The following is a 24871-nucleotide window of genomic DNA, read 5'->3' as shown; positions in this document are numbered from 1 at the left end:
AAGGATTTGCTTCAGTCTCTCTTGCTCCAGCAAGGGTCATTACCTTGTGTACCTGTGAAGTCACACCATCTGACAACACTGCCACTAATCCAATGGGGGCACTTGACATGGGTTCCTCAGTTTCCTCTTATTTGTAGGAACCTGTCATTTTGTGTGTGTGACCCCCATGCCTCATCACCCCCTCCCCTCAAGTTACTCCAGTTTGTGTCAGAAGCAGAACCTGGCTCCTCTACCCCTATAGCAGGGCTGGGGGGATGTTTTTTCTGCCAAGGGCCATCTGGATATTTATAACATCATTCGCAGACTGTACAAAATTATTCAAATGAAAAATCAGCCTGCTCTATTTGGTCAACCATTTAATGGATTCGTCCTGAAAAAACTCCTAGATTTGTTGAATTTCAAGGCCTGCCTGTGGTTGCTGTGGCCAAACTAGACCAAATGATTCTGCCCTTGGCTGGGCCTCTGGCCCTCCCATCCCCAAGACCAAGAGGAGAAGCAACCAGAGGGTAGCTCTCCCTCCCTATCCCTCTCCCACCTCACCTTCTCCTGCATCTTTGGTGTTGACAGTGAAGATAGCAGGTTTATTTACTAGTCCGTGAGTCAGGCCTGGACCGTAGGCAGTGACATGGCCACTGTTGACGTAGTCTACGTAGAACTGCAATGGACTTCCTGTAGTGAGGGTTAGGGGCTCAGCAAGGCCATGGAAGCTAAAGCCCATCTGCCTTCTGCCCTTGACCAACTGGTCAAACCTGGCTTAGCCAGGCTTCTCCAAGACTCATTATGCCAAAGCCATTATGCTACAGGTCAGGACCCACCTGGAATGTGCATGCTATCATAGCGTATGTCCATCTCATGGAGGCCTGCCTCAGTGGGGGCATAGCGCACAGTCACAGTGCCGTCCTTGTTGTCTGTGATGGAAGGCTTTGCCACTTGACCTGATGGCATGCGAACCTCCCCTGCGGGAACCAGAGAGAGCCTCGTTCAGCACCCATGATGAAGAACTGAACACTGGCCAGGGTTGAGTCCTCTTCTTCCCCTTGCTTTCCTCCTTACCTGTGATCTCTCCCTTTTTGATGGTAAAGGGGATGACCAGGTCGAAAGGCCGCAAGCCAGCCACATCGAGTCCATTCACCCCTACCAATGGCCGTTCTGCTGTCTGTGAAATGAAAGTCGAGATAAAGATGCTCCAGGTTAGGGGTGACAGTTGGAAGAAAATCAGAACTGAGCCAGAGGGATAAGGGAAATCTGATTCAGATGGGCCTATGGAAAGAAATGATTTTCTCCCTCTTCCTCCAAAATGGGACATCTTCTTGTTCAGGTCCTTGGACCCACAGAGGACGGGCCAGCCACCCTAGCCCAGGCCCAAGCCCAAGCACTTTGAAAAGGAGATCCCAGAGGTCTGGGTTAGTAAGACTGGAAGATTTTGGAGGCCAAGGACCCTTTGAGGGGTCCCCTCAGACTCAGCATTAATCCCAAAAAGTGAGAGCCCAAGGTGGAGGTGGAGCTCCCATGGCCCAACAGTTCTCCTGAGGAAGAAGGCACAGTGACAGCCCCAAAGGCCCACATGCTGTTTTTGAGGAGAGCCAATAAACTCATACCCAAGGCTGCTGGACACCTGGTGCATAGGAGTATGGGGCTGCTAACTGCTGGGTGCGCATCGGCTGTGTGGTGGGCTGATCCCCATCCAAGGCCTGGTGGGGAGAGAGAAGGTGTTAGCGGACAGGCTGGCTAGAGCCACCTGAGATGCCGTCCACTGCCGATACCCAACTAGAGGCCAAATGGGATGCGGCTCTGTGGCTAGGCCTCGGTTGGCAGGCGCGCCTGGGGAAAACTCCTCCAGGACACAGAAAGAAGCCAGACTAGTGCCTTCTGGGTTATACACTCTAGGAAAAAGGCCTGCAGCTGGGGGATGGAGGCAGACACACGTGAGCATGTTGGCCATGCACACTCCAAGCACACCCCTGCATAGGTCCAAACACCATCACAGATGGAGAAGCAGACGGGTGGGCCCCTAGAAGAAGAAAGGGTCTTGTCCAAAACCACAGGTACAAAGAGTTTCTGGGGAGCCCATGTCAGCTGGCATCCTTCTGGCGCAGCTGTACCACTGGGACCCCAGTGAAAGGATGAGGGCTGGGGACGGGGAGGTGGGGGGGCCGTCCCGGGATGACCGAGGGGCCCTGACTCACCATGACCTGGAAAGGGCTGTTGGGAATATGCTCGCCCCCGAAGCGGACACAGATGATGTATTTGCCCGGCTGGGGGGCCGTGTAGAAGATGTCAAACGTGCCATCTTCGTTCTCCACCACATCCACGTCCACTTCTGTGCCATCAGGGGTACACACTGTACAGGTGACCTTGCCTTTGCCGGCAGCCTTGGCATCCACAGTGATCACTGTCTCCTCACCGATCTGGATTGTGGGGCCAATGCCAGTGCCTGGGGTGGGGTAGGGGCAGGACAATGAGTCTGGGCCTTTGGCAGGTCCTGTGGTCCCCCCTCCATGGCTCCCCAAGCACAGCCAAGGGAGCCCCCATCTGGCCCAAGGGGAGAGGGGGAGGAGTTTCTCAGTGGGCAGGAAAGGAGCTCCTTCTCCATAGTCAGGGAAGCCCTGATCCAGCAGGTCGGCCTTCCTTACGCAGAGTGGGAAAGGCCCAGCTGTTAATCAGTGTCTGAAAGGGTGGGGAGCACTCCGGGGTGCCCAGGGGAGCTGTGTGAGGGGTGGTCTCTGGCCCAGTGGTAGCAGTGAGTGTGTGCCTCATCAGCCCCTCTCCACTTAAAGATGGGCATGGACCCTGGCAACTCAGCTGCCTCCCCCCTCCTCCCAGGACTTGCAGAAGGCACTGAAGAGCAACCCTTGCCCCAGCAGCAGCAGGGGGGGGGGGTAGGGGGGGGGCACTGAGGGTCCCAGGGAAGTTTCAAGTTTCCTGACAACTGAGAATGCTCACCCCCTGGGAGAGGCCAGCGTAGCCAGGCGTGGAGCAGGGCAGGGGTGAAGCGTGAGCACACTCAAGTGCCGGAAGAAGGGAGTTCAGAGAGATTGGCAAGACTCAGCGGAGTTAGCGCAGAGGCAGTGGTGACACTTGGGGGTGCAGGAAGAACGAGCACTGAGAAAAGGGCAGAGCAGCAGCGGTAGCAGCTGCCTAGCGTGGGGCCCACAGCCTAAAGGACGAGGGCCTGGCAGTGACGTTTGGGAGCGAGGGATCGAATGCTGAGGACCCTCAAAACCCTCACTGAATGGGAAAGTCTACACCTGGGCAACCTCTGCACTAATCCCTAAATGGGAGAGAGAGGCTGACCCCGAACAACATCTGGCCGGCGGTGGGGACCCGGAGAGGAGTTAAGTCCAAGAATGGCTAGTGAGACCCTCTGAGAGCAAGCACCCAGTATGGTCACAGGGAAGGGGTGGTTCAAGCTCCCTTTGGCTCCCCGGACCTGTCTTGAGTAATGACTCCCATGGCTTTTCCAAGTACCCCAGCTGGCTAGTGGCCAGTCCTATGTTGGCCTCTAAATCCCCATGGGTCTCTGCTCCCCTTGTGGGTTGGTCCTCCCTCAGCAGCTTGGCCTTGGCCTCAGCGGCAGCCTTTTGGCCTCTGCCCTCTGCAGCTCCACCTCGCTGAGGCCTTTCTCCTGGCTTAAGTACATGACGCTGAACCCAAGGAAGACTCAACGGCTATCCTGAGGGAGGTGCTAGGCCAGGCCCCAGAGGCTTCGGTTAGCTTGGATTTTGAGGCCCACCCATATACTTCCTCCTTTGCAGACCCACCATAGGGCCTCCCTCCCCTCTGCTCTCCTCAAACTCTGGGGCCCTCGGATCATACGGAACGTCACTGCTTGGGCTTGGAGGAGCATGGAAGGTTAGTGGGCAGGGAGAGGGGGAGTGCAAGAAAATGCGGAACACTGTCTCCTGCCATGCTGGCAGAGCAACCTCCCCAGCAACCCCCACCTCCCCTGCCATGCACACCCAGGGTAAGGACTGAGGCACCCCCTGGAGGTGGGAATAGGAGTCTGCGGATCCGGCCAAGGCTGGGAAGGGGGAAGGAGGAGCACAGGACTGCTCTGGGCCAGGGGCAGGACAGACCAATACTCCCTCAGGTCTTCAGGGAGGGTGAGACAGGGGTTCCCAGCTAGCGAGGAAGAGAGGGAGGAAGGGAGGGAGGGAGAGAGCTGCCCCTGGAGGTGACAGGGGGCAGGGAAGACAGAGAGCCAGGTGCCAGGCCCGGCTTCCCTGGGAAAAGGGGCAGCGTTTGTGCCGAGATCCCCAGACCCCAAGGCTCCCTGGCAAAGATGGTCCCTCTGGATGCCCCCAACCCAAACAGCTCACAGCCGCTCCCTTAGAGAACCCAAGAACATGGGGGGGGGGGAGTGGGGACTTCCACCTCTGGCCTTGAAAGGGAAGCGACTTGCAGAGGTTGAGCTGAGCGAGGGCTCAGAGAGCTTCCCCCCACCCTGAGGCCTACTCTCGCCTTGCCCCCCCCAGCCCCCCTCCACTGCCCAGAGTGGCTGCAGCTGTGAACGGTTTGAGGGGAGCTGGGACAAGCAGGAAAGGAACCTGCCCCTCTGGACAGGGCCGAATTTGGGGTATGCACCAGCAAGCAGCTTACCTAGCCCGTGACCTCCGATTGACACTGAGGTGAAAGGGCAGAGAGCAAGGAGAAAGGTCAAGTGAGAAAACCAGGTCACACAAGGTGCCAATGCCACCTGCATACCCACACACTCACACACGCACACACACATCTGCACACACAGACAACTGGGGGGCGGTGAGCAGCAGTGAAACGAGGGGTGTCTGTAAGAAAGCGAGTGTCCGCAGGGTCTCGGAGAAGGGGGCCCACCAACCCTCCAGAGGGGCACGAGGCCCCTCCCCCACCACCGCTCTCACCTGTCACTGTGCACTTGCTGGCATCACCCGTGGGCAGGGCCCGGACACGGTAGGGGGACAAGGGGATCTCGTCACCCCCATACTTGATGAGAATCGTGTATCGGCCCGTCATGTCGGGGACATAGGACACAGTGTAGGTACCATCCTGATTGTCCTGGATCGTGGTCTTCTTGGGTTTCCCTTCAGGGTCCTGCCACAAGGGAAGGGAGCAGGGACATGAGAGGGTGCTCCCCAAACCCCAGTTGCCCTGAAATATTGACATCAGGGGAAGCAGCCAAAAGGGACCTGGGCAGCCAGATTCTGAGCCCTCCCTTTTACAGAGGTGGAAACTGAGGGCAGAGAGACTGACAGACCAGCTCTTCTTAAGTCAAGGCCCAGAAACTGACCTTTTAAGGATCGGGGTCATTGTATTTCAACTTAAGGGATTCCTTTCTGAGGAAGCCAAGAGGAGCATGGGCCGGGGCAGGGTCCAGGACGTGGCTCTTGGCTCAAGGAGCCCCCTGACCCTAAACTAAGCTCAATCACCACTGCTCCACACTCCCGGCCAGGCTGCACAAGGCCCACTGGAGGAGCCAGCTCTGAGGCCATCCCAACCAAGCCAGCAGCCAGAGTACTTAAAAGCCAAAGAACTCTGGTCTGATGAAGCCTCTGGAACTCTGCCCAAAGAACAATACAACTGTTCGTACTCTTTGATCCCACAATTCCAATACCAGGTCTATATCCAGAAGAAATCATTAAAAATGGGAGAAGTCCCTCATGTTCCAAAATGTTAAGGGGACGCCGATCCATTGGGGAATGGCTGACCAAGTGATGGGACATGAATACTATGGATTATTATTATCCTATGAGCAATCAAGAATGGCCAGACTCTAGAGAAGTGTGGGATGAATTACAAGAACTGATGCAGAATGAAGGGAGCAGAACCAAAAGAACACCATATACAATAAAAACAACACTGTGAGCTGATCAACCCTGATGGATGCAGCTCCTCTCAGCAGCCCAGAGAGCTCCTAGGAGACTGGTTACAGACAATGCCATCCCCCATCAAGAGGAAAAACCCATCAAATTAGAAGGCATCCTGGGTTCACTTTTTTGAAACTTCTCTTCTGTTTTTCCTTCCTATGTCATGGTTTTCTTCCTTTCTCCTCAGTTCTAATTCCTCTTACACAAAATGAAGAACATGTAAACATGTTCAACACAAATGTACATGTACACTTTTACCGGACTGTTGGCCACCGTGGGGAGGGGGAAGGGTGGTAGAAAAATGGGGAACTCATAAATTTGCAAATGGATAAATGTTGAAAAATGACCATAGCATGGAATTAAGGAAAAAAAAAATTAAGGCCTCCTCCTTCCTTGTCCTCCTAGGCTGGGTTCTGGCCTGTCAGTCGGCCCTTTGGGAACCATTGCTGTTTGACTCACCAACCAGAACTCCCTGAGTAAAAGGCCAAACCCTCAGTCAGTCACATTTTGTAGGCAGGGCAACCCAATGGCTGTCCTGCTCCCCCACTAGCGCATCGGCTTTCCTTCGCTCTGGAAGCCTGTTTTGGGACCTGGTGAATGTGTGATAACTAGCATGTGGTGAATGAATCCCAAGGCAGGGTTAGTGAGGACATGAGCCCCACTGCCTCCCACTCATCTAGGAAGGGTCCCACCCTCTACCCCCTTTGCAGGCCAGCTTTGTATCTTTTGGAATTGGCCAGCCCACCTCTTCCCAAGCTGAGCGACCCACCGTGATCTGGACAGCCAGCAGGCCTTCGCCTGCATCCTTAGCATCAATGGTGAATTCTACAGGCAGGCTGGCAGGAACACCTGTTGTGTTGAGGCCAGGGCCACTGGCCTTCACCTTGCTGGCATCATGGGTGGGCAGAACCTTGACCTTGAAGGGACTAGAAAGATGAAATGGGGAGGGGAAAAAAAGGTAGGGGAAGAAACAAAGCCTAGTGAGGTTGTGCCATGTCCCAGAAGAAGGGCTTCCCTTCCAGCCAGCCCCAGGAGCCTTCCTTTTCCTACATGAAATGACCCTTGGGGCCCGCCAACAGGACTCATCTGCAGGGCCACACCAGAAGTGCCCATTTCCTAACTGTTCTCCCTTACTGCGAAATGGACGCCATACTTCTTTGAGGAGGGTAGCTTTCCTTCAGAACAGAGACCTTGCCCTTCCATCTGCCAACCCTGGCCTCCCTGTTTTCCAAGCTGACTGGCTCCCTTCTCACTTGAGGATAGACTTACCTCCGGGGAACCTCCTCATCTCCATAGAGCACTGAGATGTTGTAGGGGCCCTCCCGGCTGGGCACATAGTTGACAGTCTTTGTGCCATCTGCATTGTCCACCACATCCACAGGCTCGATTATCCCTAGGGGATGGGAAGAGAAAAGACTGCACATCAGACTGGGTGGAGAAAATGGGTCCAGGTGCAGCCCACCCTTCCCACACTCTCTCAGCATCACTTCTGTTCCTCCTCAAACCCATTACCAACTAGGCAACAGAGCCAGCAGCGGGAACTCCCTGCCTGGTCCCCTGCTCAGGCCACTGGGCCCCAAAGACCCTTGAAGTGAAAGCCATCTCTATTTGGCCAAGAAACCCAGGCTTAGCAATTCTGCTCGATCTGAGCCCAATTTCCAGTCTTAGGCCAGAGGTCTTTTAGAAAACCCTGCGTTGGCACCTTTCCTTCTCTCCTGGAGCAATAAGCCTTTCCTAACAGTACCCTTCACACTTTTACAATGGAGGCAGCCAGATGACTCACTGGATAGAGCACCAGGTGGAATTCAAATCCAGGCTCAAGACACTTAGAAGCTATGTGGGTCACTTAATCCTGCTGGCCTCCTTTGCCTTATTTGCAATATGGGAGTCACAATAGCCCCTGCCTCCTGGGGTGTTATGGGGGGGTCAATGCCTCGCCCACAGGAGGAACCTCTTTTCCTTCCTCATGGCACTGAATCATCAAACCCATGCCTCGGAGTCCTTCCTGTCCCATGGCTCCTCTAAAGCTCCCCCCCCCCCCCAGGCCAGCTGCCTATGACCTTACTTACCCTTAGGCCCCTGAACCTTGACTTGGAGTGGGGCCACGCCTGCCTTACTGGCGTCCACCTGGAAGGACTGAGGAACATTGGCTCGGACCACTCCAGGGCTTAGCCCAGGCCCTGAGCACTTCACCTTCGTTGAGTCAGTCACATCATGGACGGGAACCTTGAATGGGCTACCTGTGGGAGCAGAATAAAGGATGAGGGAGCACGAGGCACCAGACCCCAGAGTCCCATGCCCCAGCTGCACTTCCTCCCTCCCTTCCTCTCTCAAGAGATCTTTGAGTCACACAGTCCCCCAGGGACAGGCTGCCTCAGGAAGGCTCCCAGTGTTCCCAGGTCCAGGCCTTTTAGACAGCAATCGCAGCTCCAGCTAGATCTTCTTGCCCTCTTTCTTCTACCTCAGTGGCTCTGTTCTGGTTGCCCTCCTCTAGACACTTGCTCATACTTAGCCCTTCCCTTCTTGAGCCATGACATTCAGAACTAAGCTGGGGACTTCCCATGAGGCCTGAGCAGGGAAGAGGACAGCAAGGCCCATCCACTCATCCTGGACCCCCAGATTTTTTCAAGCACCCACTTTCAAAAAGCTCACAGTACCTGGCACCTGGTGGCCACCATAGGTCACATTGAGGTTGTAGGTCCCTGCCTCATAGGGCACGTACTCCACAGAGCAGCTGCCATCCTTGTTGTCCATGCAGGACATCTTGGCTTCTGATGGACCTTCCACGGCCAGACCAAGGCCCCCTGTGCCTGCGCCCCTGGAAACCACAAGAAAACAGTGTCTATCTGGCCATAACCTCCTACCATGCCACCCCATCCTCCGCCACACACCAGGGCTATCCCCTGTACCTGGTCTCCACAGTGAATTTGTTGGGTTGGTTAGTGGTACCACTCTGGATGCCTGGTCCATGAACACGTACTCGGGATGGGTCGCAGCCCTCGGTCACGGGGACTCGGAAGGGGCTGCTGGGCACGGGGCTGCCATCGTAGGTCACATTTACTGAGTGGACCCCTGAACCAAGGGAAGGGGGAGAAAGCTAGGCACCTGCTTTCCACTCACCCAGAGAGCTTCGCCACCTCTTCCTCCCTACTTCCCAGGGGCCCAGGCCCTCTTGCTCTTACCTTCTTCATAAGGGGTATATTCAACTTTGTAGGTGCCATCTCTATTGTCTTGAATATAGGCGTCAGTCAGATTGCCTGAGGGATTGGCAACACGGGTCTTGATGTGGGGACCCCCCACCTTGGTGAGGGCCCGAGCATCCACATTGAACTCGGTGGTGGCCTCTCGGAATACCCCTATGAAGGTAGAAGGAATCATGAGGGCCGGGATGGGAATGTTGCGGCAAAGCTCAGAGCTGGCCAGGCCCAGCACCCCGTCTGTCCCACCCACCCAGTGGCCTGATGCCTTTCCAGGATACTAAAAGCAACTGCCACAGCTCTGCCACAGACATGATGGAGACCAAAATGGAGTATATGAAGTGGGGAGGGAGGAGCAGGTCCGCTGCTCCAGGCCTGGGCCAGGGGAGCCCCTTCTTGGAAGCCTCACCACTGGCATCTCATCTGAGATAGGGTGGCAGAAATCTACTCCAAGAAGGCCCTTGTCTGAGATGGCAGACAGTAGGGAGATGGAGGCCCAGCCACTCAGCGCCAGCCAGAGGCCAACGCAGGTCAACTGTGTGCCCTCTGGAAACTGGGGTTTGCCCAATGGGCAAATGTTAACTATCGAGTCCCTTTTCACCTACAAAATGAGTTGTTGCCATGTTTCCAAGGCAACTTCTAGCCCTGCCAACCCCAGCAGAGGGCTGGGGCATCCCCTCTCTGTCTCTCTAGTTCTCTCCTCTCTGTCTGTCTCAATGACTGATAATGGAACAAGGGTAAGAAGAGAACAGAAGTGTGCAGATCCCAGGGGATTCCCAGACTTGCCAGTGGCTGAAGCTTGGTCTGGAGTCCAAGGCGATGGCACACACCATTCTCATCCAGATTAGAGGCAAGCAGGCCATTTCCATGTGTTTTTTGTTGTTGTTGTTAATTTTAAAATGTTCACCCCTCCCCCCAGCAAGCCAATGGTGTGAAGTGACTTATCCAAGGTCACACAACTACTATAATATCAAAGATCTGAGGCCAGATTTGAACTCAGGTCCTCCTGACTCCTGGGTGGGTACTCTGTGCATTAGGCCACTGAGCTGCCCCTCCATCGCCCCTTCCTATCTCCCCCCCCCCGCCCCTTGCTCTTTCTCTACCTGATAAGATCGTTTTCAGAAGCAGGAAGGAGAGGGAGAAAACTTGGGAACTCCTCATGATTTTGTAAAAATGAATGGTAAGCCTCAGGCACTTCAGAACTGCCTAGCTGGGTGACCTTGGGCAAGTCACTCAACCCCACTGCCTTGTAAAAAATAATAATTAAGAAAAAAGAATGATAAAAATCATCTTTTGTAGAATGGAAAACCATGAAAGGGGATAAAAAAGATTTAGGGTCAGAGATCTTGGCCCCCAAACATCTGTGAGAGACCAGCTGATGGCTCCACGGTAGGTGGACACCTTGGACACCACCTTCCGGGCTCGGGTGGCCCAGAATAGGAGCAAAGGGCTGGCTTAAGCCCCCGCCCCCAACTCCCTCAACTCGTACTCCAACACGCACTGTAGGTGGAGGTCTGGCTCCGCTCTGGAAGTGGCCTGCCATCCCCACCCCCATCTGCCCAGTTCCTGCCTCTGCCTCAGAGGCCCAAACCTTTTTCTCCAAAGGCCTGGTCTTGAAAAGAGGCCCTGAAGAGGCGTTCCCCCCCCCAGCCCCCCCAAACTTGCTCGTTTCTTTGGGTCCTCTGCCTGCCAGGCCGTCCTTCTGGCCACTCTCCTGTAGTCCCTAACCTGGGGTCCCCAGAAGGGTCACGATGGAGTGCACCCAAGGGAGAGAGCTCAGACTGCCCAGCACTTGGAGACTGCCTCCAGGAGACCTGGAGCTCACCTTTGCCCTCCACCCCAGGGCCGTAGCATTTGACACCGGTGGTGTCGACGGACGGTTCCACCAGGAGCTTGCTGGGAAAGTTGGGGACCATCTGGCCGCCGTACTTGATGGTGATGGTGTAGACCCCAGGGTAGAGAGGAATGTAGGTGATGGTGTAGGTGCCGTCCCCATTATCTTGGATGTGCACTTCAGCCTGCATGCCTGCGTCTGAGCTGATTTCGATGGTGAGTTCGGCGCTCCCGGCTGTGGAACAGTCCACGTGAAACTGCCCCGCCTCGCCAGCTGTGGCCCGCTCCAGCCCAGAGCCAGTGCATTTGACCTTGGAAGGGTCGAAGCAAGGGGCCACGTGGGCCTTGAAGGGGGAGCCTGGGATGTGAGCATCCGCAAAGAGGATGTTGATGTTGTAATCCCCAGGTTCCGTGGGCAGGTAGGACACAGAGCAGGTGCCATCCCCGTTGTCCAGGCACTCGATCTTGGCTTCGCATGGCCCCTCAACCGTCAGACCGAGTCCTCCTGTACCCGCCCCCTTGGTGTCGATTGTGAAGGGGGCCGGGGAGCCGGCGTTGCCCCCCTTCAGCCCGGGCCCAAAGGCTTTCACCTGCAGGGAGGCAGATGGCAAAAGGAAGTGAGGCAGCTGAGGATGAGGTGGGTGGAGAACAGCCTCAGATCGCCCCAAGAACTTCCCCAAGGAGAAGATGGCCTGTTTCAAGGCCTGGCTCCAACGTGGGTGAGTTGCCATTGACATGGGCCTCAATGAGGGACTTGGGAGGCCCAGGAAGCCCCATTCTCTCCTAACCCAACAGGAGCCATGGCAATCCTGGGGGGGATGGGCTGCTCTAGTTCAGTGATGCCTCTGACCAGACATGACCATAAGCTGATGTTGGCACAGACTAGATGAGGGCAGCCATGAGGGGCCACCCAAGAATACCACCCCCTGCGGGGCCCCTGGGACTCTTCTACCCTGAAGACCTCCTGCCTGGAGCCTTCCATCCTTGCTGTCACCTTTGAGCTCTCCTCTTTAGCATTCTACAATCAAGGCCTCTACTTCCTATCTCATACGACTGGCTACAATCCGGCCTCATCATCCCTCCACAGCTGCTGCATTTACTTCCCCAAGTTAGCACTGAGTTCTTTGCCGCCAAAGCCAAAGACCTTTTCTCTAGCCTTGTATTCCTCGATCTCCCTGCCATCTCTCTGCAGTCTTGGGCACGGCCCATTGGCCTCTCCTCCCTCTCTGACCATTGCCCCTCCTCTTCTGTGCTGGGTCCCCGGCCAGGTCACACCCTCTTAGCACGGGGGTCCATCCCTCAAGGCGTCTGTCTCCTCCTCCATTTGGGAATCTCATTGGCTCCTATGGATTTCAGTATCATCTCTCTCCTGAACCCTGGCCCTCCAACACCAATTTCCCATTGGGCAACTTGAAATGGATCTCATGTTGTTGTTCAGTTGTGTGTGACTCTGTGGCCCCATTTGGGACCTGGAGAGATTCTCCAACTCATTTGACAGATGAAGAAACTGAGGCAACCAAGATGAACTGACTTGTCCAGGGTCACATAGCTACAAAGGGTCTGAGACTGCTGGATTTGAACTTGGGTCTGGCCCTCTCCCTCAAAATCCACCTGTCCCAACCTGGATGCACCTCCTTTCCCCAAGAAGCCTCTTTTCTGACTGTCACAGGCAACCCTCTCCTAGGCACCCCCCTTCCCCCTCAGGCTTGGAACTTCGGTATCTCCTTGAACTCCTCACTCAAAACCATCCCTTGGCTCCAGCGTTGCCTGGGTACTGACCTTTCTCTATCTCCGCCCAAGTGCCCTCCTCCTCACACAAGTGCCACCTGTGTTCTTGCTGTGGCTCTCCTAGCATCCTCTGCTTCCTCTCTGACTTCCCAGTACCTTGCATTTGCCCTCTCTCATTAGAAGATGAGCCCTTTGCAGGCAGGGACTCGTTTTTGCTCAGAACCCTGGGACTTTAGCCTTGGGGTGGGGTGGGGATATGTGCAGCTGGGTACCTTGGTGGGGTTGGTGGGGGGCATGGCCTCCACTGGGAAGGGGCTGCCAGGGACAGGCACGCTGTCATAGGTCACCTCCACTTCATAGGGGCCCTCTTCTCGGGGGATGAATTTGACCACACTGTTGTCAGCATTCAGTCCAGGCTCCACCTTGCAGGGCACTGCCTTGCCCGAGGGGCCGGTGATCTTGGACACCACCTTGCCCTGGCCTCCGGCCCCCTTGGCTTTGACTGTGAATTCCTGGTCTTTGCCGACTTCCACTTCTGGAAGGGACAATAAAATACCTGCGTGTAAATGGTGTGCACGTGTGCACATGCATGCGTCCCCCCAAACAAGGGCTCTCCCCAAAGGCGGCTTGGGAGGAGGGGGGACTCTCCTCACCCTCCCTCCTTGCAAGAACTCACTGTCTCCCAGGCCGAACACTTTGATCTTGCTGAGGTCCAGGGTCTGGGCCACTCCCACAGAGAATGGACTCTTGGGGATGTGGTCCCCTCCGTAGGTCACATTCACACCCATGTTGCCCTAGTTTTGGGGAGGAAGGTGCCACCACTCAGTCTTTGGGTCCGTGTGCACCCCCTCCCCCCCAGCTCTGCCTATGACTCTTTCCCTCAGACCAAAGGAAGGAGATGGGCGCTTGGGACTACTCAGGTAGAAGCCACTCCCCCCCACGCCCGGTGACCCAAGGGCCTGTGGGGTGAACGTTTGGAATTCTGAGGCAGATTCTAGGAGACTGCCATCCCAGGAGGCCCTCAGGCCAGGCCTTACCTGCTGCAAGGGGACATATTTAACAGTGTATGTGTTGTCATGGTGATCGATGACATCAAGATCCCGGACAGCCTCCCCCTTGGCCGGGCCCGTGAACTGCACATCCAGTTTGGCTTTTCCCGCTGGCTTGGCATTGACGGTAAAGTGGGTGGGCTTGCCGAGCTCCACACCTGAGGAGAGAAACCATGCCATGGAACACCGCCCAGTGGGGGCCCTCAATCCCACCTCAGGGGTGGGAGGCAGAAGCTGATGGGACCAGTCCTTCCCATCACAAGCTACCCAAAGCCTCCTCCTCCTCCTTCAGCCACTCACCATTCCTGCTCAGCCCAGGGCCTTCAGCCTTCACTTTGCTAGCATCGTGAGCAGGGTCAACCTTAATCCGGATGGGGCTGGTGGGTGTGGCCTAGAAAGAAAGGAGACTGGTGTGAGCAGCAAGAAGTGCCCCTGGGGGCTGAGAGTCTTGGCCTTCCTTGAGGAAAAAGAGGCCAGGAGTATCACTCAAGGCATTTCAAGAACAGGGGTCAGGCCCAAGGAAACAGAAGAGAAAGAGGGGCTAGGGAACCACAATCTGGGTGGTGTGAGAACCACAGAGGGAGGGGCAGAACAGGGTGGGCAGAGTCGTGAAAAAGGAGGAAAAGGTAGAGCTGGGTAGGAAGGGGTCGCGGACACCTCTCACCTGGTTGGCGAACAAGACCATGATGGTATAGCTGCCCGCCCCCCGGGGGGTGTACTTGACTGTGAAGGTGTCGTTGTCATTGCGGATGATGTCAAAGTCGATGTCCGCCTCTGCCGGCCCCACCACTCCAGGGGCACACTTGATGCCGATGCTGACGTCGCCTGCACAGGCCCAACAGCAGAGCTTAGAATGCTTCCCTTCGATGTCCCTGGGGGTGATTAACCTGGCCCGAAGGCCATCTCTGCCCCCCACTCCCCGCCCCCACCCCTGCCCTCAGCTTCAGCCTTAAAACAGGCCAGCCCCTGGCCCGGGCCATTGGCACTCACCCTGGCCGGCCTCGGTACAGTCCACAGTGAAGTAAGTGGGCTCATGGGCCTTGAGCCCAGTCTTGGCCACTCCTGGCCCATAGACCTTGACCTTATTGGGATGACTGCCTGCTCCCACGTTGACCTGCAGAGACACAAGGCCCAAAGGTGACTGGGAAGAAGATGAAGAAAACTGGGCTGCATTCACCGCATGGGATAGATGGGAAATGATAGGGAAGCAGAGGATAGGGGGCCTGGCCTTCAGCAGCCTTTGAAGCTGGGGAAAGAAGGGAGAGACAGAGGCAGGGAGGCCCAGGAACAATGGCCACAGGCAGACAAAGCTCAAAAGATGGTTTCCTGAGCCTCGACTTGCCATTCGTGGAAACAGGCAGCGCAGAAAAGGGGAGGGAGTGGGCTGGAGCCCTTCTGGCTCTGGAGCCAGACTCTTGGGATCCAATGTGGCCGACTCCCAACCTGACTCCAGCCAAGCCCAGGCTCCTCCCCCTCACTAATGGCACAGAGGTGGGGGTGGGAGGCTCACCCGGTATGGGCTGTTGGGGATGTTGACCCCTCCCCAAGAAACCACAGCCGTGTGTTTGACAGCCTTCTTGGGGACATAGGAGCAGCTGTAGGTGCTGTTGCCATTGTCCTTCACGACGACATCCACGGGGGAGCCTTCACTGTCCTGAAGGGGGGGGGGGGGGGCGGAGAAGCAACTTGAGCACCACTGGTCTCCGGGCAGGGCTCTAGTGCCATTCCCGGGCCATCCAGCCCCATCTCACCTGCACTTGGACTTTGAGAGGGGCCTTGCCACCGTTCTTGGCATCCACGGTGAACTCGGCTGGCTTATTGATGGCTACACCAGTCTTCTCTAGTCCCGGGCCACGAGCCTTCACCTAAAACCGGCCGGAGAGACATCAAAGCCAGAAATCCTGAACCGGGCAGGCTTTGAGTGCCTGCAAGAGTCCACTCCCGCAAGCCTGGCCCCCAAGACGCTTTAATAAAAGCTTCACTGGCATGAACCCCAACTCCCTGGCACTGAGCTCCCTCTACCCTGGCAGCCTCTTCGCAGGAGCCCAAAGAGGGTGATCAGAGTGGCCACTCGGGCCTCTCCCAAAAGCTGCTGGGACTCCCTTTGCCCCAGCCCCCATACAGCCCCAAGGTCACCCACTAGCAGCTGAGAGGCCACCTATGGGGAGGGCCCCAGCCCCGACCTTGCACCTTGGAAGTTCCTTCCTGGAAACCAGTCCACCCTTACCTTTTCTGGGTAGAAGTCTTTGGGCGCCGTCTTGATGTCAGCCATGAACGGGCTGAGTTTGATGTCCTCGTTGTTGCAGAGCACATGGACCGCGTACTCCCCAGCCTCCTGGGGCCAGTAGCGCACATCGCAGGAGCCGTCGCCCCGGTCATCACACTCTATCTTTGCCTGGGAGGGGCCCTCCACCGAGAAGCCTGGGGGATGGATAGATGGAGAGGTGGGATGAAGTGGCAGCTGGAGGCGAAGGGCATTCCCAAGCAAGGGCAGAGGCTATTTTGGAAGTGCCACTATCTAAAGGGGCCTTGGAAAGGTTACCCATCCACAGGACACACAGAAAGGGTCAAGACCAGAGCACCCCCCGGTTGCCTCAAGCAAGGCCCTGTGTGCCCCCCTCCCCATTCTGTGGAGACTGCGAGGATCCCCTCCCCCCAACTGCCAACTGCTCTGGAGTCCCGGGAAAGTCGGTGCCTCCTGACGTACCCAGGGTGCCAACGTCATCTCCAATGGCTTCTACCACGAAGTCAGCCGACTTGCCGACCACGCCCCCCTCCAGGCCGGGGCCCCAGGCCCGCACCTTCTGGCTGCCGCACTCTGGGCCCACCTTGACCTCAAAGGGACTACCAAGAGGACACACACAGAGCTTGAGAAAAACAGCAAATGCCTCCCTCTTGCTCCAGTCCCCCAATTTCCAGATAAGGACACGCAGTCCCAAGGAGCCAAGTGGCAAGGTGGAGGAACCATGAGCAGATGTGACTACCAGGTGGGGCCAAGGGACCCTGGGTGAGGAAACCCTGGGGACCACTTGGTCATTCCCAATCTCAGTTTCCTTCTTTGTCAAAAGGGGAACTACAATCACCAGGGTTGTATTGAGGCTCCAAGGAGATAATGCTGTTATGAGGAGCTTAGTTCTTGGTTAAGGGGGGTTGCACCATTGACCTGGTTTCCCTTTTGTTCAAACGAGGAAGTCTGGGGGGAAGGGGAGGGGATGGCCAGCAAGGTCTTGCTCCAAGCTGAGAATCACAAGGGCTCCACTAACTTGGCTTCCTCACCTCCGGGAGATGTTCTGACCACCCCAGGTGATGGTGACCGTGTAGTTGCCAGGAAGGGGAGGATAATATTCAAAGCCATAGATGCCATCGCCGAGATCCTTCTGTTTCACCCGTTCTTCACCCTCTGTTGTGGGGGAGGTACAGAGGAAAAAGAGTCAAGGGCCAAGGCATGCCAAGAAGCCTGATCACCAGCATCCTGGCCCACTGGCCACCCTGATGTGGGCCCTGGTGGCACCCGGGACAGTTGCAAAGGGTCTTCTTCCCTGACCCTCCACATCTGTGCATACTAGGAGGGGCTTTTCCTTTTTACTCAGCCCCCCTCCCCAGCCCCATCACCTCTGTCTCATTCCTTTTGTTCTTTAAATTTTTTAAAATTATTTAAGGCACTGGGGTTATGTGACTTGCCCAAGGTCACATCACTAGACAAATATGAAATCTTTGGAGGCCAGATTTGAACTCAGGTCCTCCCAGCTCCAGGGCTGGTACTCTATCCATTGTAGCGCCACCTAGCAGCCCTCATTCCTTTCATTCTCGAAACATCCCCAACTCAAATGCCACTTTCTCTGGGAAATCCAGACATTTTTTCAATGTCATCAGATCGAAGGGAACAATTCCCAGGCCATCAGTCCCTCCCCTTCCCTCCCCTGTCCACGTCCCCCACGTGACTTACTGGGACCCTTGACGACCACCTTGAGGTCGCCACTGCCCGCCCCTTTGGTGTAGACTTTGAAGTCAGCCATCTCCTTCACTCGCACGCCTTTGGGCTGCAAACCTCGGCCCACGGCCCGGCAGGCACTGGGATTACAGGCTGGGGAAGAGAAGGGCGATCTCACTATCGGGAGGGCTGGAGGAACCCCTAGTGGCCTGCCAGAGGCCAGACTGGAGATTCTCTTTTTCCAGAGAATTGGGTGGTAAAGGAGGCAGGCGTGAAGATGTGACAGCGGCGGGCTGAGCTAGGCCAGTGATTGGGAGCCGGAGGTACTGCCTGTGCTCCCGGAGCTGGGAGGCTACAGGGCCATGCTGGGGCCTCCCTCCCCCCTTGCCCCCTCTCTCCCCGTCAACCCCTCCCTCCCAAATAAGTGGGCTCAAGTACCGTCCACCCTTTGGTGAGATCAGAGCTCAGCAGAGATTCCCAGGCAGCCGGAGGCAGGTCTTCAGAGAAGACGGAAGCATGAAGAAGAGACAGACGGAAGAAGGGACAGCGAGTTCGCCAAGAACAGTGCAAAGAGAGGTAATGGATGGAAAGAGAGGACAGGGAAAAAGGGGGGGGGACCCAAGGCGGCCAGGAATAGGAGGAGGAGAAGAAGAGTGGGCTGGTGGCTTTCCCCCTTCCCCCAACGGACTCAACCTCTCCAGGACACAATGGAGGAGGGCGGCGCAGCGGCAGTGGCCGGGATGATAGTCCCCTGGGGCCCCCAGCATGTGAGGGAGCATCGCATGCACCAGAGGAGCTCACCTTGCCCAATGGCAACAGTGTAGGGGCTCCGGGGAATGGGGACCCCGGCAAAGGTGACGTAGATGGTGTAGATTCCCTCCAGGGTGGGCTTGTAGCTACAGCGGTACGTGCTGTTGCCTTTGTCTTCCAGCTGTTGTTCCACTGTGCCTTTCTTCCCCGTGGGATCTTGGATCACCACCTCCACCTCTCCGACGCCGGCACCTGGCCATCAGGAGATAACAGTAGCAGATCCCCAGTTGCCCTCCTGCTCCTCCTCTGCCACCCCACTCCCATTCGAGGTGGGAAAGAGGGGGATGGCCTAGAACCCTGGTCAGAACAAACATCTCTGAAATAAAGGTGAAGAGCACATCTTGCCATCCAGGCAAAAGCTCAAGAGAGTCACGGGAAGCAAGATGAAGGCAGTCTAGGCTCCACCACAGCCACTTTACTTTGGGGCTCCTTTGAAGCTCAGGCCTAAACCTCGAATCCACCCCTCCCCAGAGGGCTAGTTTGGGACCCCATCCGCTTTTTGTCCTCCACATCTAACTGTATATCTCTTGGGTTTGGGGTGGGGGAAGGTCTGGACAGACAAGAGGGCAGCCTCACCGGCAGTGAAGATCTCAAAGTAGGTGGTCTTGTTGGCAATGTTGCCACTGGGCTCCAGGCCAGGACCTTGGGCCGTGACCTTGCTAGAGTCTCCCTGGGATTTGTCCACATACACTTCAAAGGGGCTCTTAGCAATGTGCTGCCCAGCAAAGAGGACCGTGACCTGGCCAAGGGGGGGACACGGGAAGAGATGGTGTCAAGAAGTGAGGCTGGCCGTGCTCTCCTCTCCCTTCCCTCCTCTGGCCTGAACATCAGACTCACCTTATGTGTCCCTGTGACTTCAGGGATGTACCAGACGGAGAAGGTGTGATTCTTGTCATTGTTGGCAATCACCTTGGCCTGGAACAGCAGGCGGGGGGGGGGGTGGCGCACGCTCAGTCAGCTTGCTGGGCATGAGGCCAGGATGCTCAGCCACCCAGCTTTGCTCTGCCAGCCAGTCCTTGACTCCCATCTCCCGCATAGGGCTCAAATGTCCCCTTTCCCAAGCCCTCTAGTGGGCAGGGGCAGCACCTACCTCTTCCCGGTGCCCAGCAGGGTCTTCCACGTACACCAGGACTTCCCCCTGGCCAGCGCTTATCGTCTCCACGGTAAACTCTGCCCGTTTCTTCACCATGTTACCAGTGGGCTCGATTCCTATGAGAAAGACACCAAGATGAATTGATCTGGATGGCATGAGAATGCTTCTAGACTCTCCCCTGCATTGTGGCCAAGCAGAGGGTCCTCCCACAGTCTGCACACATGGGGTCCTTGCTGTATACCCCATTCTCTTCAATCTAGGGATTATGAGCAGGGCATCTGTTGGCTGCAATAACTAAAGAGGGGGTGGTGAGGGCAAGTCAAGGCATGTGCTGCCACTTTTTCCACCTTGAACCCTTCAGCTGCCCAGCTTGGAGCATATTCCCCCTCTCCCCTCCACAAAGTGCCAAGCCTACTGGGTCTGGCTCCAAAAGAGCTGGGGCATCGAGACAAGAGCTTCTCACCTGGCCCGTAGGCTCTGGCTTTTTTGGGATTGAGTTTGGGCCTTAATGGGGCCCCAGGTTTCAGCTTGGCCTTAGGAAACTGGGACAGGTAGGTCATGACTGAGTGCTCATCCACGTTGGGGTCCACGATCTCCTCAGGAGTGATAACCTGCAGGGGATGTCGTTGCCAGGGTGAGGGAAAGTCAATGCAGCAGCACCATCCTCCAGCTACCCCTCCCCCCCCGCAGGGTCAAAGAGCAAGGGGGGGAGGCTGGAGTTGGAGAAGATTGGGCCAGGGGCCTAGAGGGGCACCTGACTGGGTGGGTGTCATGGGACCAAGGGGTCCATCCTTCAAATGTTACTTCTCCACTCTGTGTCTCAGTTTCCACCCCTGTCAGATGAGCTCTGGGTTGATTTGTCTGGGTCTCTTGCGATGGGAGTGAGCTACAAATATCGGCTGAACTCATACCTGAGGAATGCCGAGCCAGTCGTCGGCCTGCTGCATGGCTTCTCTGGCGTTGTTCACGGGCTTACTGGCATCCCAGGAATCCCAGTCGGGGCACAGGCCTGTGGAGACAAAGGAGGGCCATGGCATGAGCAGGTCCATCTCCACATACACCCCCCCCCCCCCCCCCGCTGCATCCAAGGGATTCCAGTAGTGGACTACATTGTACCCTGGGATGGGGATGTCAGCCAAGGTCAGTCCTCCAAGAAGTAGACAGAAGTGGGAGGGGCTCTCACCTGGAGCGCAGCTGTCCACGAGTGCCCCAAGGGCACGCCCACTTTGCCAGTCCCTACTGAAGTTGGTGATGGGCAGCTGAGGGAGCTTGTTCTGAATCCAGCCCAGGAGTCTCTGCTTGGGTGTCTGCTTCTTGGCCTCCTCATCCTCTTCTTCATCCCACATGGGCATGGAGATGGAGTAGTGCAGGATCAGAGTCCAGATCAGACCCAAGATGAGCTTCAGGTTGCCATCGACAATGGCCTTGCTGTCTGTGGGGGGGGGGGGGGGGAGACAGGGGTGTCTGTTCAGTCTCAGGGGCTGGGCGATTTTGAGTGAAGGCGTTCTTCCCTTGGGGAGTATGGGCGCATGGTCAATGGAAGAACTAGTCAGACTAGAAGGGGGGTGGTGGGGGGAAAGGTGTGTGGCTACAGTACTAGGCTGGCAATGATGGTGAAGCCTCCTTGGCTTTTAGTAGCTCAGTGACTCCAGGCAACTAATTTCCTTTCCAGGCTTCAGTTTTATCATCTAGAGAATTCACTTCATGCAAATTGAAGGGTCAAATACGTGAGAGAAGGGGAGGAGGGTGGAGGAACAGAGAAAAGAATGAATATGAAAGTGCATGTGTAGATGCTTATAATTCTGTTACTGTCTACCAGGAAGTTGTAGGTGAGGTGGCTGGCAAACCCCTAGAGGGGGAAGAAGAAGAGTTAGAGAGTTTGTAAAGTCAACAGTAATTAAAGATGGGGGGGGGGAGATCAGGAAGGCAAGAGCATCTGGGGTGTGGCTGATGAGCACTGGGTCCCATCTGGGGAAGACCCCTGCATTCTGGGAAGTTAGAACAGAGGAGGCAGGGTTTTGGGGGAGGGGGGGAGACATGTTCCAGGCCAGCTGACTCAGAAGGAACTGGAAATCTGTAGCTAGTGGGGTTTCTTTCTCCCTTTCCCATGAAAGGGCAAGGGTGGGGGTGTGGGGGTGGGGAGAAGCATAGCTAAAAGGTTAATTCTCTGAACCCAATGAAGATGGTGGTTGGCCCCCAATTGGGCCATATTGAGACTTCTTCTGTGAAGGGGAAGGGAAGGTGATTAGTCACTGGGAACAGGCCCTTGTTTCCCTAGATGGCAGTGAAGCCACTAGGACAAGTCTCAGCCTGCTCTGGGGAAGTGGCAAGAATGGACTGAGTCTGCCAAGGCTTGGGTGCCTTCCCGCTGCCCCTCGGTTGTGTTTCTGCTCCGTTACAGACCTGGGTTGGTCTAGGAGGCTGGGGGACAACAGATGAGATCCTGTGTTTTGGGCCTGCGGGGCTGTGGGTTGGAAAGGAAGGGGTGGGGTTGGGTGGGGAACAAAAGGAGTGGTTTGGTTCAGAGAGTGCCCCCAAAAGCTCGGGGAAGAATGCTCCGCCCTGTGGCAAGCTTCTCCTCTAATCTGAGGGAAGAGCAGTAGGATAGGCCCAGCCCGTCCCAAACCGCAGCAAGTTGAGCAAAAGGCAGGCTGTGAGCCAGGAAGAAGGAGCAGTGGGCCAAAGCTGGCGGGCTTGGCCAGGGAAGTGGGCCAGGATGCTTCAGACCCACCCGAGGGCCTGGCCAGGGGCCACTGTGTTGCCATGGCAACCCCCAATCGGCTGGTTGTCAGCCTCAGGAGACAGCTGGCCCTCGCACAGGATTCTGCCTTTCTGGGGGGCCTTGCCCCAGGAGTTCACCCAAGCCCGTGGGGTGGGAGGATAGAGAGGAGTGGGGGGGGGGGAGGAAGTGTGGTAGACAGGTCCAAGAAAAGAAATGGTGTACGGCTGAGGTGGCTGAGCTGCAGGGCAGAGGAAGCCCATGCCGGGCCTGAGAAGGCAGAGCCCTCCTGGGAGTTGGGGGCAGCCTGGTGCAAGGCTTCCTATCCCCATGGGCTTTGGGGGAGAAGGCTGTCCCAGAAGAACGGGCTGCTCCCTTGGGGGGGGGGCAATGGCAGCTGAGGAGGTCGGAGAGCCTGTGAATTCGTCTCTTCCCGGAGGAAGGGTCTCCTGAGCGTCACCCCAAGGGCCACGCCAGCCCTTCCTGGCTGTTCCTGACCCCAGCCAGGGGCTGTGGGGGGATCCCCTGGGCCTTGGCCAGGCCACCCGCTCCTCTCTCCAGGGGGCTGAGAAGAACGCCGGCCTCTTTCCCCCGGGAGGGCCCAAGTGGACGTCGGTGCCCGTTTTGTGGCATAGCCAGAGCCGCCCTGCCCAGGATGGCAGCGTGCAGCGGCCTTCCCGGCGGGCCACACCCTCCCCTCCCAGTCACAACAAAGCTCCTTCTCCACACGTGCAGGGGCCTCCCGAAGGGGACACTGAGGCCTTTCCCACCCTCTCCCCAGCGGCCCCGCCTTCGCGGCTGGGGTGCCCCCTCCCCGCGGGCTCCGCCCGCTCACGCCGCTGCTTTCGAACATTTTTTCGCCTTATATGGGCAAAGCTCGAGGAATGGGGGCGGGTGAAGGGGCGGCGCCCCCCCCCCCCGCTGGGGGCAGGGCCCACCCCGCCCCCCACATCCTGCCCGCCCGCCTGCCTCCCCCCCCCCCCGCCTGGCTCCGGGGTGGGGTGTGGGCCCCACCCCACCCCCTTCGGGGCCCAGAGACCGTGGGGGGGGGGGGAGAGTGAGTCAGGCCCTTCCGGCGAGGAGGGGGCGGCGGCGGGTAGAGACCCTCAGGGCGGCCGTTCCCCCCCCCCCCCCCGCGTGTTCCCTTCCCCCTCTCGTCGGGGAGCAAGGCGGAGCCGGGCCCGCGCAGAGCGGCCGGGGTGGGGGTGGGGGGCACGTACCGATGGACACCAGCTTGATGCTCTCGCGGTCCAGGAACTCGAGCGCCACGGACACGTTCTCCAGCTGCATCTGGCGGAAGGTGGGCCGCTGGTTGTGCTTGCGGTGCATCTTCTTCTGGCTCAGCACCTCGAGCAGCGCGATCAGGCGCAGCCCGTCGCCCAGGTCGGTCTGCAGGTTGCCGATGCGCTTGCTCACGCACTTGAGGTGCTCGTTGCACCAGCGCGTGAAGGTGTTCTGCTGGATCTTCTTCCAGGGCGCGTCCTCCGCCAGGTCCTTCTCCGTGGCCGGCATGTCGGCCTCTCGCTCGGCCGGCCTGTCCGCGCCGCCGCCGCCGCCCGCGCTGGGGCTCTGGCCGGGCCGCGCCTGCGAGCCGCTCATCGGGAGCGCCGGCCGCCGGGGGGGGGGCGGGCCTGGGGCGGGGCCGAGACGAGGGGCGGGGCCGGTCAGCGGCCGAGGCTGCGGGGGGAGGCGGGGAAAGAGAGAGACGCGGCGCTCAGCCGGCGGCCCCCGCCCCTCCGCCGGCCCCTTCCTCCTCCCGACTCCTCCTCTCCGGCCCGCCCTGCCCTCCCGACCCCTCCCCCGCGGGCGCCTTCTTCTCGCCCCCCTCCGCCCCCTCCCCCTGGAGACCCCCTCCGCGCGCATCCCCCCTCCGCCTTTAGCCCCTCTCGAGACCCGACCCCTCCCCCGCCGACGCCTTGTTCTCACCCCCCCCTCCTGGAGACCCCCGCCTCTCGTCTCCCGACCTCCCCCCCCCCGCCCCGCGGACGCCTTCTTTCCCCAGCCCCCTCCTCCTCCGGCCCCCTCCGCGCGCATCCCCCCTCCACCTTTCACCCCTCTCGGTCCCCGACCCCTCCCCTTCGGAGGCCTTCTTTCCGCCCGCATCCCCCCCCTCCTCCTGCAGTCCTTCTCGTCTCCCGACCCCTCCGCCCCAACCCCCACCCTCCAGGACCCCTCTCCCCCGCAGCCCACCTACTCCAGGAGCTCCTGTCCCCTTGCAGCCCCGGGTCCGCACCCCACCCCAGGCAGCTGCCCCAACGTCCCCAGAAGCAGTCCTCCACCCCCTCCCCCACCCCGAGCGGGATGGGGAGAAGCAAGGAGCAGAAGACGGGAGCCCCCTCCGTCCAACCCCCCCTCCCCCCAAACATTTACTCGAGTCAGGAGCCAGCGAGCCCTACTTCTTCTCCCTCGGCCTCCCAGCCTTAGAGTGAGGAGGACCGAAGTCCGGTGAAAAGGAAAAGACTAGTCCAAGGTCACCCCCACCGCACCTCCCCATTGGTCGAAAGTTTGTCTTCCACAAGGGCCCACCCACTGCTCCCGCAGCCTATCCAGCTCAGAGACACAGAGACTCAGTTTCTCCATTTGATCAAAGGAGGAAACCAAGGCGAGCCTTGGGCCTCCTGCCTGCCCCCACACCCCCAACCCCATCCCTCCCTATTTGGCCAAGGAATGA

The 24871-nt window shown here is 57.7% G+C and overlaps 1 protein-coding gene across 2 annotated transcripts in view; it reads right to left on the bottom strand.

Annotated features, from left to right (window-relative positions):
* The window catches only part of FLNA (filamin A), a 35961-nt gene extending 12147 nt beyond the window's left edge, over window positions 1-23814 (bottom strand). The window contains exons 1-34 of one of the 2 annotated variants that reach the window (XM_074206940.1): window positions 23421-23814; window positions 20665-20913; window positions 20393-20490; window positions 19945-20092; window positions 19479-19597; window positions 19226-19303; window positions 18965-19127; window positions 18380-18580; window positions 17594-17731; window positions 16924-17047; window positions 16355-16491; window positions 15875-16068; window positions 15399-15512; window positions 15158-15301; window positions 14638-14761; window positions 14312-14472; window positions 13948-14038; window positions 13636-13805; window positions 13275-13392; window positions 12871-13133; window positions 10863-11460; window positions 9023-9196; window positions 8750-8912; window positions 8498-8658; window positions 7910-8080; window positions 7110-7233; window positions 6610-6766; window positions 4878-5067; window positions 4600-4623; window positions 2187-2434; window positions 1599-1691; window positions 1054-1156; window positions 816-956; window positions 541-669 (exon numbers count right to left, since the gene is read on the bottom strand). In XM_074206940.1, the coding sequence (XP_074063041.1) occupies window positions 541-669; window positions 816-956; window positions 1054-1156; window positions 1599-1691; window positions 2187-2434; window positions 4600-4623; window positions 4878-5067; window positions 6610-6766; window positions 7110-7233; window positions 7910-8080; window positions 8498-8658; window positions 8750-8912; window positions 9023-9196; window positions 10863-11460; window positions 12871-13133; window positions 13275-13392; window positions 13636-13805; window positions 13948-14038; window positions 14312-14472; window positions 14638-14761; window positions 15158-15301; window positions 15399-15512; window positions 15875-16068; window positions 16355-16491; window positions 16924-17047; window positions 17594-17731; window positions 18380-18580; window positions 18965-19127; window positions 19226-19303; window positions 19479-19597; window positions 19945-20092; window positions 20393-20490; window positions 20665-20913; window positions 23421-23799 (5689 nt within the window). In that variant the 5' untranslated portion in view covers window positions 23800-23814. The remainder of the gene's footprint in view (window positions 1-540; window positions 670-815; window positions 957-1053; window positions 1157-1598; window positions 1692-2186; window positions 2435-4599; window positions 4624-4877; window positions 5068-6609; window positions 6767-7109; window positions 7234-7909; window positions 8081-8497; window positions 8659-8749; window positions 8913-9022; window positions 9197-10862; window positions 11461-12870; window positions 13134-13274; window positions 13393-13635; window positions 13806-13947; window positions 14039-14311; window positions 14473-14637; window positions 14762-15157; window positions 15302-15398; window positions 15513-15874; window positions 16069-16354; window positions 16492-16923; window positions 17048-17593; window positions 17732-18379; window positions 18581-18964; window positions 19128-19225; window positions 19304-19478; window positions 19598-19944; window positions 20093-20392; window positions 20491-20664; window positions 20914-23420) is intronic. The other variant, XM_074206941.1, reaches the window with a different exon arrangement.
* Window positions 23815-24871: the final 1057 nt, after the last annotated feature.

This window comes from Macrotis lagotis, chromosome X (assembly GCF_037893015.1).
Source record: "Macrotis lagotis isolate mMagLag1 chromosome X, bilby.v1.9.chrom.fasta, whole genome shotgun sequence".
In the NCBI taxonomy this organism is placed as follows: domain Eukaryota; kingdom Metazoa; phylum Chordata; class Mammalia; order Peramelemorphia; family Peramelidae; genus Macrotis; species Macrotis lagotis.
This window is presented reverse-complemented; position numbering and strand designations above follow the sequence as displayed.